This window comes from Leptopilina heterotoma, unplaced genomic scaffold (genome assembly GCF_015476425.1).
Source record: "Leptopilina heterotoma isolate Lh14 unplaced genomic scaffold, ASM1547642v1 Lhet_60, whole genome shotgun sequence".
NCBI classification, from domain to species: Eukaryota; Metazoa; Arthropoda; class Insecta; order Hymenoptera; family Figitidae; genus Leptopilina; species Leptopilina heterotoma.
In genome coordinates, this window is record NW_025111138.1 from 3,938,403 (window position 1) to 3,953,230 (window position 14,828).

The 14,828-nt window shown below is 22.6% G+C and overlaps 2 protein-coding genes across 2 annotated transcripts; both read left to right on the plus strand.

The window, feature by feature from the left end:
* The first annotated feature begins 330 nt into the window (after positions 1-330).
* LOC122509536 (peroxiredoxin 1) lies at positions 331-6,188 on the plus strand. Its single transcript, XM_043623689.1, has 4 exons — positions 331-489; positions 2,695-2,843; positions 2,932-3,240; positions 5,767-6,188. The coding sequence occupies exons 2-4, from the start codon at positions 2,710-2,712 to the stop codon at positions 5,909-5,911; spliced, it is 588 nt and encodes a 195-aa protein (XP_043479624.1). The 5' UTR covers positions 331-489; positions 2,695-2,709; the 3' UTR covers positions 5,912-6,188.
* An 862-nt stretch (positions 6,189-7,050) lies between these two features.
* LOC122509391 (synaptic vesicle 2-related protein-like) lies at positions 7,051-13,608 on the plus strand. The gene is made up of 9 exons (XM_043623415.1): positions 7,051-7,196; positions 7,552-7,714; positions 7,979-8,100; positions 8,489-8,727; positions 9,011-9,201; positions 10,193-10,443; positions 12,501-12,660; positions 12,833-12,948; positions 13,244-13,608. The coding sequence occupies exons 1-9, from the start codon at positions 7,085-7,087 to the stop codon at positions 13,300-13,302; spliced, it is 1,413 nt and encodes a 470-aa protein (XP_043479350.1). The 5' UTR covers positions 7,051-7,084; the 3' UTR covers positions 13,303-13,608.
* The last annotated feature ends 1,220 nt before the right edge of the window (positions 13,609-14,828 follow it).

The following is a 14,828-nucleotide window of genomic DNA, read 5'->3' on the forward strand; positions in this document are numbered from 1 at the left end:
TTACTTTTGCAAATAAAATTTATAATTTGTTGTAGTAAAGATAAGAAAGAAAAATTAAAAATTGAAATTCCCGCCATGGGTTCAACAATTTTACAGATTTTGCAAAACAAACATTGTCTGCTTTGTTTTTGTTTACATAACCAAAATGTTTGTATAAATAAGTACGAGATATAGTTTAATGATATAGTACTAATATATATAATAAAATAATAAAAAATACCCTTTGTAAAGGTAATGTTGTTAATTTAATTTAAGTATACTACATTTCGTTACGGTAAATTACGTGTAATTTCTTTGCACTTCTGGTAAATTACCCACAAAACGTGACAATATTTCCAATAGTTGTTGGTCTTCTACGTTTTGACAAAGAGAGAGTTCTGTAAAAACCGGTGAACGCCGGCTAGTCATTCTTGATTCATTCGTAATTTAGAGCTCGTCGTTAGAAGTTGAGATCTACAGATTATTCTCCAGTTTCATTGGAAATTACAGGTATAGTTTTTCATTATAACTCTATTCAGTTAAATCATTAATTACATTTTCTTTTGGCAAACACTAACAATTTCGGTTAATTTATGCTAGTTTTTCATCATTTTTCCCTGACTTTTAACATTTGCCCTCTGAAAATTATTATCCGTCAGCCATTTCTTTTGTCGTATAACGGTTTTTGAACAAAGAAAGAAAAGGACCTGGATACTGACTTGAAACAAAGCGTCCCTAAAGTTTCATCTTACGTAATTTTAATATGAAACGTTGATATAAATAGTTTTTAAACCATACTCCTTTAATCCCCCTCTACATAAATATTAATTATATCTATGGACATCCATTTGTTAGATTGTATCAATTGAAGGTCAGGAACTAATTCGTTTGGAATTACTTTTTCAAAATAGTATTAGAATAATGTATACCTTTTAATGATTGTATCTTGTTTCTTGGTAACAATTATCCCACATTGCGAATTTTCTTGCAATAATAGTAAATAATATGTACATTCAATTGTTTTGCTGTAAAAATTGCACAATAGTGAACAAAATTGTAAATTTTTATTTTTTTTCTGTTACTTAATTCCAAAATCGAAAGCACTTGGAAAATTTTAATCGAAAACGTTATAATTCGAAAAGAATGTATAAATTATTCATTGTTCTTGGTTATTTTCTATAGTTATACACTAAAGTGTATTTTAATAACTACGATAAAAATTTCATATTTATGGAACAATTAATTTTTTACAAAGGGCGATTTATTCTCTTTTATTGATCAATTTATTAAAATTTCTATTATTCACACTGTGACAAAATTTCTTGTCATTTATTGATTATATATAGTTACCTTAAAAATTAAACTTTTTGTTACTAACTTTTCTAAAAGTGCAATTCCGTTAAATTAGATTGAATTAGAAACAATGGAAAAATGCTGAATTGTTCTTTTGCATTTTTTGAAGTGTTGAAAGAAACATAAATATTCACACTTTTGTGCATTAATTTTTAAAATTCATTTTTTTCTTCGCTATTTGAATATTTAAGTTACTACTCTGATTACCGAGAACCATTTCTTTAACAAAATTGTTTTAAATACTTGGACTTTTTTGATGACTAATTGTCATATTAATTTTGCTAAATTGTATTTGTAAATATTGTAATTTATTTATTTATTTAATCTTTATTTTAATTTATTTATTCAATATTGCGATTCATTTGTTTAATGTTGTAATTTATTTATTTAATATTGTAATTTATTTATTTAATATTATTGTAACTTAATTATAAATAAAAAAAGTAAAAAAAAATTTTTTTAAATTAAAAAAACAAATAGAAAAATAATTTTAAGAATAATTAAAGAAGAGTGTTTTTGAAAATTTTTTTGAAGACATTTAACTAAATGAGAAATAAATTACGGAAATGAATAGTTTACTTATTCTTAATTTTCAAGTTCATATGATGTTAAATAATGATCTAATATTGATATCAGTCATTGTACACACATGGCAATTGATAAAAAAAAAATATTCCGAGTTTCCCGTCATCCTTATCGTATTAACTCGATTATCTCTAAAAACATTAATTTATGTCAATTCTTTTTATTTTTTTTCTCTTAATTTTCGAATAGCGTATGTTTAATGCGTTAGAATTTATTTATTTCCCTCTTTGGCATTTATCGAAGAAAAAATTAATTCTTGAAAAAACATTTTAATGATCTTCAAGAAGTACACTCTTGTGATACATTCCCCGACCTATATTTCAAGTTAATACTATTTTCAAACTATTAAAAACCATTCACTTCAAGTTTTCCTCAACAGGGTCATTTTATGAATAAATAAAAAAAATTGTTAACTTTATAAAGTTTGTTATATAATAAAATAATTTTTTAAATAGAATGTTGTCTTTCTCCATTTTCTTAAAGTAAACTAGGAATAATTTATTTAATTTTTAAATAGAATTAGTGAAGAAATTTATGAAATGAAAGAAATTGATAGAAATTGGGTTTTGTTGTATTGGAAAAAATTTTTAATTTCTAGAATTCATAAGAAAATTCTGAAATAAAATAAAGTAAAATTAAACTAAAATGAATCATTTTAGGAATTTAATTTAAATTCTTTACTTTGATATTGTCGGAATATTCTATTTGAATTTAATTGGAAATTGAATGAAAATAGAATAAGCAATATCCGTAACTTATAATTAACGTTCTTCCCAGATAAAATCATTCACAATGCCAGTCCCAGCACTTCAAAAGCCAGCTCCATGCTTCAAAGGAATGGCCGTTGTTAACGGGCAATTCAAGGAGATTTCTCTTTCCGACTACAAGGGCAAATATGTCATTCTATTTTTCTACCCTCTGGATTTGTAAGTATAATCAAAATTTTTCTCTAAAATATTAGTGAATGAAAAGTAAATATTTTTCTTTGATAATTTTTTGATTTTCATTTTTTAGCACCTTTGTTTGTCCAACGGAAATTATTGCATTTTCCGATCGTGCCCAGGAATTCCGTGATATTGGCTGTGAATTGGTTGCAGCCTCGACTGACTCTCATTTCTGTCATCTTGCATGGGTGAATACACCCCGTAAACAAGGTGGTCTTGGCGAAATGAATATTCCCCTTCTTGCCGATAAGAGTTCGAAAGTTTCCCGCGACTATGGTGTTCTCGATGAGGAAAGTGGTATTCCCTTCCGGGGACTTTTTATCATCGATGATAAGCAGAATTTGAGGCAAATTACAATCAATGATCTCCCCGTGGGAAGGTAGATAATTAATTTTTTATCATTTTTTGTAATGCTTTAAATTCTATGCTATTATTTTTGTTTATTCTAGAAATAGTTCTGGTATTTTTTTGTTTGTCTCCATAATCTTCTGAACGTTCAAATGAACGAAATATTTTCATAAATTACCGATTAATTTTAATTCATTAATAAATAAAAATTAAAAAATTTAATTATACATTTGCATTTAGAAACCTTATAATTATTTTTTTTAATAGTGGCGAAAAATTATTGTCATAAACATTTAATTTGAAGAAGAAATAAATCTCGTTTTTTTGAACGTTCAAAACTTTGGGGTAATATTTTTGTACGTGATTGCCACAGGTCAGGGAATTTAGGGAAACGTCAAAAAATTTTATCAAAATTATTGGAAACTTTAAATTTTTAAAAGGAAAATTACATTAATTTTAAATATAAGCAAAATTCTGGTGTTTAGTGTCCAGCAACCTTTGTAAATATTTAAAAAATGTAATTCTTAAATTTCTTTTTCTTTGCATTACAAAACTTTAAAATTGCCAAGAATTTTTTTACAAGACCTTAAGTTTTTTCTATTTCTGTCAATAATTAATAATTACACCAATATTTTTAACTATGTAAAGAAAATATTTTATAATTATTTATCAAATTATTTTTATGGTAATTTTTAGTAAGGAATTCAGAATGCCATAAAATAAAATGAGTCAGAAAATATTTTGATCCCCTTTTGAATCTTTTTTTCCTTAAATTGGTAGATTTTAAAATCCATGTGTAATTTTATAGCAAATATGTTTTTCCAACTAAAAACTAAATTGCCGAATGGGAAATTTAATTTTTACTATTTTTTAAGCCTTTTTCTTTTTATGATTTGTTTTGAAGCTAAAAATGTTATTCTTATTGAATTTTTTTATTTAAAAATTCATTTTTCTAACTTATTTAAAATCATAATTTTTTCTGTAAAAAATATAAGTAATATAAAAAAATTATGATCTGAAATTAGTTGTAAAAATAAACAAATGAATTAAAAAAATAAAAGAGTTGAATAACAAAAGTATTTTTTATAGCATTTTTAGCTTATAAATTTTTTTACAAAAAAAATGCTTCAAAAATAGTAAAAATTAAATTTTTCATTCGTCAAATTTTTTTTGTAGATATAAAAACATTTTCTACAATAGTACGCATGGATTTCAAAATTTATGAACTTTTAGGAAAAATACAAATTGAAAAGGGATCAAAATATTTTCTAATCCAATTTATTTTATAAACATTGAATTCCTCAGAAAAAATTACAAAGACAAAAGATTTTATTGAATTTATAATTTAATTCTTTATGAACAATCATAAATTATTACTTATAAATTATTTAATGAATATAATTTTACTTAAGAATTCCAAACAATAATTAAATCTTAGAAGAGATGCATTTACTGTTTATATAAGTAATTGAATTTATTTATAATAATTTATTTATTCAATTAAAAAATGATTTATTAATGAATCATTTTTCTTAAAAATTTCAAAAACAGTTGAATTTGAAAAGAGATGCATTTACAAATTTTATATATTTTATATATTTATTTGAAATTTTAGAATTTTTTTTATAATTTATAAATTTTAGATAAAAATACCGAAAATTTTAGAAAATTTGAATTTTAAATAATTTTAATTAGTTTTTTGAAAAATTGTTGTTCAAATTTTTTTTTAATTAGTTTAATTTTTGAATATATATTTAATTGAAAAGCTTTAAATAAAAATTTCGTAAAAGTAAATTGTAAATAAGTCGATTTCAGAATTATTTTAGCTGAACTTTCTTTTTTTTCACTAGATAATTGAATTCTCGAAGAACTTTCTCAAAAATTAATAAAAATAATTGAATTCAAATCTTGAAAATAGTTTTGAAGAAATTACAGTAGCAATTTTGATAAATTATTGAATTTCAAAAGGTTTGGAATTTTTTACAAATTTTAATTCTTATGAAAAAATAATAATTAAAAATTTATTTAAAATAAAACAGGAAAAAAATAAATTGAATTGAATTTCATTTCAATTTTAATTCTTCTTTTATTGATATTTTCGAAAAATTTTACAATTTTAGACATTCACAAATAAATGAAACAGTTTTTTTTGTATCTAATCATTTAGAGTGTGAATTAGAATCAAGAAATTGTGGCAATCCTGTTGTAGTAATTATCTTCTTTGGGATATAAATCTTGGTTTCCTGTTTGTTTTGTTTACAAATTTTGTTTATTTATTTTAAACACTTTTTTTTATTACATAAATATAATTATGCAATATTCATCTAGATGTAATGTTTGTATTTTCCGCAAACTTGTCTTTTTTCTTTTTCTTAAAATTGTTCTATCAACTGAAGTTTATCACTTTCTAGAATCTATTTCAGAATCGGAAGTCTATAAACGCTTTTTTGTGCCTCTTTTGCAGCTTATTATTAACGCTTGAACAAATCTTTCTTTTGCTTGGTTTGAGAAATAACAAAAAAAAAATTCATCGAAATAAGTAAATTTTTCATTTTAGATCCGTGGATGAAACATTGCGTTTAGTACAAGCATTCCAATTCACTGATAAAAATGGTGAAGTTTGTCCAGCTAACTGGAAACCAGGAAAGAAATCCATGAAACCAGATGTTAAGGGATCAAAAGAATACTTTGAAAGTGCTTAAAATGATCTTAAATTATTTTAGTGTGACCATATTCTCCATATCACAATGTCTGTTATTTTCCTATTAGTACAAAATAAGTTCTAAGGAACTTTAAAGTTTTTTTTTTATTTATAGTAAATAGAAGAGAAAAAGAGAAATCGCATATTTGTGTACTGCGATATTTTGACATTTTAATGTTTTTTTTGCGTCTCTAAATAAAAAAAATCGGTCTTTTGTAATAAAAAAAAAAACATGACTTTTTATATTTGTCAAATAAATACTCACCTTTATCTTTTAAGACCATCAATTATCAAATTAGATTTAAATATAAGCCCCGTGTGCTTTTTTTTTTAAGAAACATGAGAATTAATTGTTCTGTATATTGATTACAGAATAATTAATTATACGGAAGAAAAAAATTTGCATTCTTATCGTTTTCTCGTAACGAAAGATTATACAAGGTCAGGAGAAGCTTTGATTGTGACGCGGGTCTCATTAAGAATGATATAATTATATTCTTTGAGCATTCGTGTGTCCAGCTGTTACGTAATTCCATTGGAATTCATTGAAAATTCCACATTTCTTTAGTTTTTGTTAATATAAAACGAAAACGAGAAGGAAGGAAAAGAAAAAATTTCTATAATCTATAAATTTTAAATAAAATTTTTTTAATAGAAATTTTATTCTACATATTATTATTAATATTATTGTTTTTAGTATTATTATTATTCTTGTTATTGTTTATTTATTTATACAATGTCTTACATTGTAACTTACAATTTATTTTCAATATTATTAATATTATTATTCTTTTTTCGGTTTATTTTAATTATTTGAAAATTATTTATTATAAAACACATTTTCCTTGAATTTACTTCTTAATTGAAAAATATTTTCGACTTTTGTTTCGAATTGTCTGAACTTATGTGCAAAATTGGAATTTTCAACTTAACCTTTAATAGATAAATTCTTTTCTTTTTTTAAAAAAAATAATTAGGGCAAAAATATGTCAGAGGAATATGAAACTCTTGTTTCGAAAACAGGTAATTATATTTTTATAATAATTAGAATTCTAAATTGAAAGAAATGAAAAATTCTTATCAGGAATATTTTTTTTTTGTACTAATAAGAATTTTTTTTCTAGGATGGGGTTTATTTAATTTCTTCATTATCAGTTTGTGTGGTTTTTGCACAATGGCAGAGGCTGGTGCGTCACTAATTATATTATTGGTAGCTCCCTTGCTCGCCTGTGATCTTAATTATAACAAAGATGATATAATGACAATGAATGCGACTTCATCTCTCGGTATTAATAATTTATTTATTTGAACATATTTTTGGACAATACTGACACTAAAATAATAATCAATTCTTTAAAACAAATAAATCTTAATAGAAGGTTTAGAAATATTTCAAAAATAAATAAATCTCAAAAGAAATCTTTAAAACAAATAAATCTTTAGAGAAATTTTTTAAAAGAAATAAATCATTAAAGAAATGTTGAAAATTTTCACAATAAATTTATAAGAGGGAAAAATACTTGAACAAGATATATGAAAATAATTTTCTATTATATTTTGTAATTTTTTAATTAATTAATTAAATAAATTGAATTAATTTAATTTTAATGTTTTTGAATAATAATAAGAATAATTTTTCAGGAATGGCGTTTGGAGGATTATTATTTGGCACTTTAATTGACACACATGGAAGAAAGGAAACAATTCCCGTGACGATGATTGTTATATTTTGCGGTTCACTGAGTCTCCTGCTTGCTCAGAGTTTTTTTCTGATTAATTTGTCAGTCTTTGTCATCGGAATCGGGTATGTTACCTTATATTCAATTTATTTTAACCATAAAATTAATTTTAATAATAACAGTAAGAAGTAGTTGTGGAAATATTAAAAAAGAAACTCATCAAATAATACAATAGTTCATTAAAATAAGCGTAAAAATGAATAATAATAAGAAAGAATAAAATTATAAACTCGTGGATATAATTGAGCAAATAGTAGTTAAATTACGCTAAAGAAATATTTTTTTATTATTATTTATAATGCAATCTATTTGAAGACAATTTTGCACAGAGTAGCAGGTAACAATGCAGCAATAAGAATCTATTTAATTGAATGTTTACCATCGAGAAAGCGAGGATCGTGTCTTGCTGTAATTGATTTTTTATGGATCGTTGGCTATTTGACTTCTTTGGGTAAATATGAATCATAATTAATTTACATAATAAATTCTAAGACGAGAATTGAATTAAAATACTAATACAAAAATTGAATAAAAAAAAAAACTGGTACAGAAATTTAATAAAAATACTAGTACAAAAATTTAATAAAAATACTGGTACAAAAATTTAATAAAAATACTAGTTCAAAAATTGAATAAAAATACTAGTTCAAAAATTTAATAAAAATACTAATACAAGATTTGAATAAAATTTCTAGTATAAAAATTGAATAAAATTTCTAATTCTATTTAGTTTTGGAGAACAAGAAAATTATTATTTCATTCAATTTTGTTTATTAAAAATTTATTTATAATAATAATTTTTAACTTTTGTATTTTAATGGAATAAATTATAAATATAGGAATGCTGTGGAGTTTGGTACCATCGGCGATAAAAATGCAAGAAAAAGAATTGAGACCAAGTTCGTGGCGTGTTGTTGCTGGATTAGGAGCTGTTCCTGTTTTATTAGTATCCTGTGTAATCGGCCTCTTGCCATTGAGTCCACGATATCTTATTTATAGACGTCAACCTGAACGGGCACTCGCAGTTTTAAGACAAATGTACGCTATCAATTTTTCCAGACACGCTGATAAATATCAAGTATGATAATTTCTATTTAATACAAACAATTGAATTATATTTAATTCAATTCAATTCAATTTTTCTTTTTAAATCTACTAAAATTTTGAAAATTAATGTATTGAAAAATAATAGAATTATATTTCATTGAATTTAATTCAATTTTTCTTTTTAAATCTTCTAAATTTTTAAATATTAATGTATTGAAAATCCTTGAATTCTTGTGAAGAATTTTATCAAAATTGTTGAGAATATTTGAATTCCTTCGAAGAATTTTATTTATTTAATTAAAATTTTATTACAGGTTTCTAATGTCGAAGGATCTATACAACCAGAAGATGATGATGATGAACTTTCAGACGAGATTCGAACCGTAAAGCAAATCGTTTGTAAATGTTTTTCAAAAAATCGACAACGAGTACAAAGAATATTCACTCCGCCATTCTTGCGAATCACTTTCTTGTCCATCGTTGCCTGTTGTCTTCAATTTCCAGGGTTTTTATCCACAATTATACTTTCTATTTGTTTTTTTTTCTTATTGATATTAAACATTCCCTTCACTTTCCAAATAAGAAAGTTAGTTTTTCACTTAGAAAAAAATATTAAGCAAACAATATTCCGAAGATCGTTAAAAAAAACGGTATTTATTTCAGAAAAAAGAACGTTTGAGATTTATTGCAATTTTATATCGCGATTTGTATAATATTTGAGTTTTTAAAATGTTCAGTATTTTTATATTTCAGGAAGCAAAACGACAATTTTCTTTAAACAAAATGCAGTCTAAGAATATTTTATAGACATAATATCTTTACAGTTTATTTTCATCTCTGGGCAACTATAAGCTGTAGCTTTACGTCTTCGTTGTTGCCAAGTGCAACAACTCAAAAGATAAACATGGATAAAGTCGTACAATGAATTTATGTGAAAATCTTTAACATGATATTTGAGAATTTGTATTAGCATAGATGATAAATTTCAGGAAGCAAACTACATTTTAAAATGATAGACATTACCTTCATAAAATTTTCGTTCAATGTCGATTATTCAAAAACATTCATTTTACTAGTTTCGTTTTGACTAAAATTAACTTAAAATTGTTAATTAAAAGTGATATAATTTTTCTAATAATAAATTAATTATTTTTTAGTCGCATCAAATAGAAATTTTTCCAACACATCAATTATATCATATTAATAAATAAATAAATTAATTAATTAATTAATACAAAATTATAAATAATGTTATTCTCGAACTATATTTTAAAAATATTTATACTCAGTAATCAAATTTAAATTAACAAGTAACTGATTTTAAAGTAAATTATATTAACTTGGAATTGACTGCTATTATTTGTTACTAACTTATAATATTTTATTTTATTCAAATTATATTTATTTATAAGTTTTATTATTAAAGTACTTACGTTTTTAAATAAGTTACTTATTTAAAAATAGTTTTGATAATAAATCTAATTTCTAATTTTCAGATTCATTTGGCCGGCTCTTTGGAACATGAAAATTTTGAACGACACTCAAAATCTGAATGAATTTTCTCTCTTGATGAACAACGACACTTGCATTTCAAATTCAGGATCTATCGCTATGTCTTTCTTCAACAATTGCCATCAAGAAAATAATGAATATTTCCGAAACTTTTTACTTTTATCGCTAAGTTTCATTCTTGGCGAACTTTTTCTTATATTTGGTGTCGATAGATTTGGCCGACGATTATTTTTAAGTAACGTATTTCTTAATTTTTACTATTTAGTTTAATTATAATTTAATTTAATAATTTAATTCAATTACAAACTAATTTAATTCCAATTTAATTTAACGACTGTTTAATTCGATTATAATTTAATTTAATAACTATTTAATTCAATTGCAATTTAAGTTAAGAAATATTTAATTCAATTACAATTTAAGAGGAGAGTTCGTCGATATTTTTAACTAATATCAGGAAAATATTTTAAATCTTCCATAAAATTATTTATATGGTAATTTTTTGTGCGGAATTCAATGGTCATAAGAGAAAATGAGTCAGAAAATATTTAGATTCCTTTTGAATTTTTATTTTTTTCTAATAAAAAATTGGTAGATTTTAAAATTCATGCGTGATTTTGTAGAAAATATGTTTTTGTATCCAGAAAAAATTGCCGAATGAAAAATTTGACTTTTACTATTTTTGAAGCATTTTTTTGAAACAAATTGTTTTTTTGCTAAAAAAAAAGTTGAAAAAATGTTATTGTGCAATTTTTTCTTCGAAAATTCATTTGTTTTCTTATAACTAATTTCAAATCATAATTTTTTATATTGTAAGAAAAATATTAACAAACATTAACAAATTATGATCATAATTATAAGAAAAATAAACAAATGAATTTTCAAACAAAAATTTAAATAACAATAGTATTTTTGAATCATTCTTTTTTTAAACTTATCTTTAGGCTAAAAATACTAAAAAAAAATACTATTTATCATTTAATTTCATGTTTGAAAATTCATTTATTTATTTTTCTAATAATTCAGATCTTAATTTTTCTTATGAAAAATTAAAAATATTAAAAAATTATGATTTGAATTATTAAAAAAATAAATTAATTTTCAAACACAAAAATTGAAAAACGATAGTATTTTTTTAGTGGTTTTAGCCTGAAAATAAGTTTTGAAAAAAATGCTTCAAAAATAATAAAAATTAAATTATAGTTAATAAAATCATCATTATTATCTATCATTATTTTTTTTAAATTATAGTTTAAATTAAATTAAATTAAATTAAAAAATTATTAGTAAAAATTAAAGTTTTGATTCGTCAATTTTTTTTTCTGGATACAAAAAAATATTTTCTACAAAATTTCACACGGATTTCAAAATCTATCAATTACAGAAATAAAGAATTCAAAAGCGATCACAATATATTTTTTGACTCATTTATTTTTTTGAAGTCCTCACAAAAAATTATATTAAATATAATTTTTTAATATTTTGAATATTAAAATGAATATTAAATTTTGAATTTAATGCTTGAAGAACTATAATAAATTATTTAATAAATAACTTTTTAATTTAAAAAACAATTGAATTTAGAAGAGATACGTTTACAATTTTTATAAATAATTGAATCTCAAATTAGAATTTTAGAAAATTAAAATTTTAATTAAAATTTTCTAAATAATTATAGTTTTTGGAAATTTTTTATTTCAATTATTTTGAAATTAGTTGAATTTTTGAATATATATTTAACTGAAAATTATAAACAAGTGGATTTTAGAATTATTTGAGGTAAATTTCTTTTTTTCTTTAAATAGTTACTTTCTCAAAAATTATTAAAAATTAAATAGAATAATCTAGAGGAGAATTTTAGTTAAAAATTCTATCAATTTTTAGGAGCAATAAAAATGCAAAGAGCTCACAATATTTTCTGTCCCATTTTATTTTATAATTATTGAATTTCTCACAAATATTTCAAAAAAAAATTTTATGGAATATTTAAATTTTTTTCTGGATATAGTTGAAAGTATCGAGGCATTTCCCCCTTTGATTTAATAACTCTTTAATTTATTTACAATTTGATTCATTAAATAAATAAATAAAAATTCTAATTCAAAATTCATTAATTTTGAATTAGAATTTTTATTTTATTTATTTACTTTACTTTATTTATTTTTTAATTATTCATTTATTTTTTATTTATTTATTTACAGTAAAATATAATTAAAAAAAAAAAATGAAATGAATCGATTCACAAAATTGAATATAATTTTTTGTTTATATAATGGACCCTTTTATTTGCAGTATCTTCGGGATTAATTGGAAGTACGGCAATGATCACCTTTACCTTTGTGACTAGCCATGTTATCAGGATTATTTTATCAGTCGCTATTTTATCAGCCTTTGCGACAAGCTACACGACAGTGACATTATTCCTACTGGAAAACTATCCCACCGCCCTGAGGTGTGTCTTAGATGTGAATTATTTTTAGAAGAACTTAATGAAGATATATATATATGTGTCAATTATATTAGAGTCGAGAGACATTTTAAGGCTGATCTAATTTTAGAAAATGAAAAAAAAATGAAAGAAAGAAAAAAAGAATACTTTACTTATTATATTATATTTGATTTAGAGGCACGATTATGGGTTTCGCAAGAATTCTTCCGCACCTGGTTGGATTCTTCATGAAATCTTTTATGAAGTTACCCTGTTTAACGACACTTTACATTGCATCTGGCATAATGATAGGTTGGTAAGACTCCACTTTTAGCGGCTTGCTATATTTAAAATTGAAAATATCTCCATCTTCAACACGAGTTGAAATTCCTCGCATTTATCGAAATGAATGACAATTTTATTTATTGTATCAAGTTTTCTTTTCTTTTTTTCTTTATACTATTTTCTTATTATGTTTATATTATGTTTTCATTATGTTTATATTTTTTATATTATGTGTTTATTGTCCCAATTTAAATTTCAATTAATTTTTTAATTATAAATTAGAATTTGAATTTTAATTAAATGGAAAATTGTATATTCGCAGGTACTGTAATTACAACGATTCCTATTCCCGATTTGACGAACGCACCAATGCAGGAATGATGTCGAAGATTATTTTCTGTTTCGAGAGAGGGAATTTTCAACTGGAGTCTACGAAAAAAGTCAAAAAACCCATTTTGTATGTCCAGTGTCGAGTCGAAGTTGAATCTGGAAGCGGAGGCGGTTTAAACGGTATAGAAGACTGAAATAAACAGATTAATAACTTTAAATAAGAATATAGTGGGCTCGTCTGCAGAAAGTAGTGGCCTATTTAAAAATTTATTATGTGAAATTTATTCAAATTACATATAGTTTTATTGATGGAAAAATTGAATTATTTTCAATCTGACACTTTTCGGAGTTTTCAATTTAAAATCTGTAGCTGGTCCGCAAATTTTTGAAATTGCACTAAATTAAATTAGTTTTTTCACTTAATATATTTTTTCAAAATTTTGAATCATTTTCAATCTATGTAGTAATTTTTCGAATTTTTAATTTAATATCTACTAGTTCGCAAATTTTTAAATTGAACTAAATTAAATTATTTTCCTATTATTTTTGTCACTTATTTTTTATTTTTCAAAATTTGTTTCTTTTTAATTAAATTTTTTGCACGATCAGGCTTCGTACTCATCTGCTAAAACCTACTATTTACTACTTTTTTACGATTTGCTACTATTTGGAAACTTTTTTTTAGATTTATGACACTAAAAGCTGCTACTTTTTTTCTATGTTTAGTTTAAGAATTTACGGTATTTTCAATTCGCTAATAGTTAAAATAAAAAGATTATTTTTAAAAAATTTTAATAAAATTCTTAGAAATAATTCAATAAATTTTAAAAAAATTCTTTGAAACGATTCAATAACATTAAAAAAAATTTTCGAAATTCAATTTATTATTTTTAATATTTAATATTTTAATAAAATATTCCCCAAAAGAATTCAATTATTTAAACAAAATTTTTATAAAATTTCTTGCAAATGTTCAATTATTTTCATAAATAATATAATTTTCACAAGAATTCAAATATTAAAAAAAAAATTTTTATAAAATTTTTCGAAAAAAATCAATTATTTAAAAAGATTTTGATAAAACTTCTTTGCAAAAAATTCAATTATTTTTAAAAATTCTAATAAAATTCGCTGCAAGAATTCAATTATTTTTTAAAATTCTAATAAAATTTGTTGCATAAATTCAATTATTCTCATGAATAATAAAATTCTTCTCAGGAATTCAATTATTTTTATAAATAATAAAATTCTTTTCACGAAATCTATTATTTTGAAAAATTAAAATAAAATTCGTTACAAGAATTCAATTATTTTCATAAAAAATAAAATTCTTCTCAAGAATTCAATTATTTTTTAAAATTCTAATAAAATTCGTTGCATGAATTCAATTATTATTTTGATAAATTTTAATAAAATTCTTTTCACGAATTCTATTTCTTTTTTAAATTCTAATAAAATTTTTCTCAGGAATTCAATTATTTTTTTAAATATTTTAATAAAATTCGTTGCAAGAATTCAATGATTTTCGTAAATAATAAAATTCTTTTCGAGGATTTCAATTATTTTTAATAAAATTT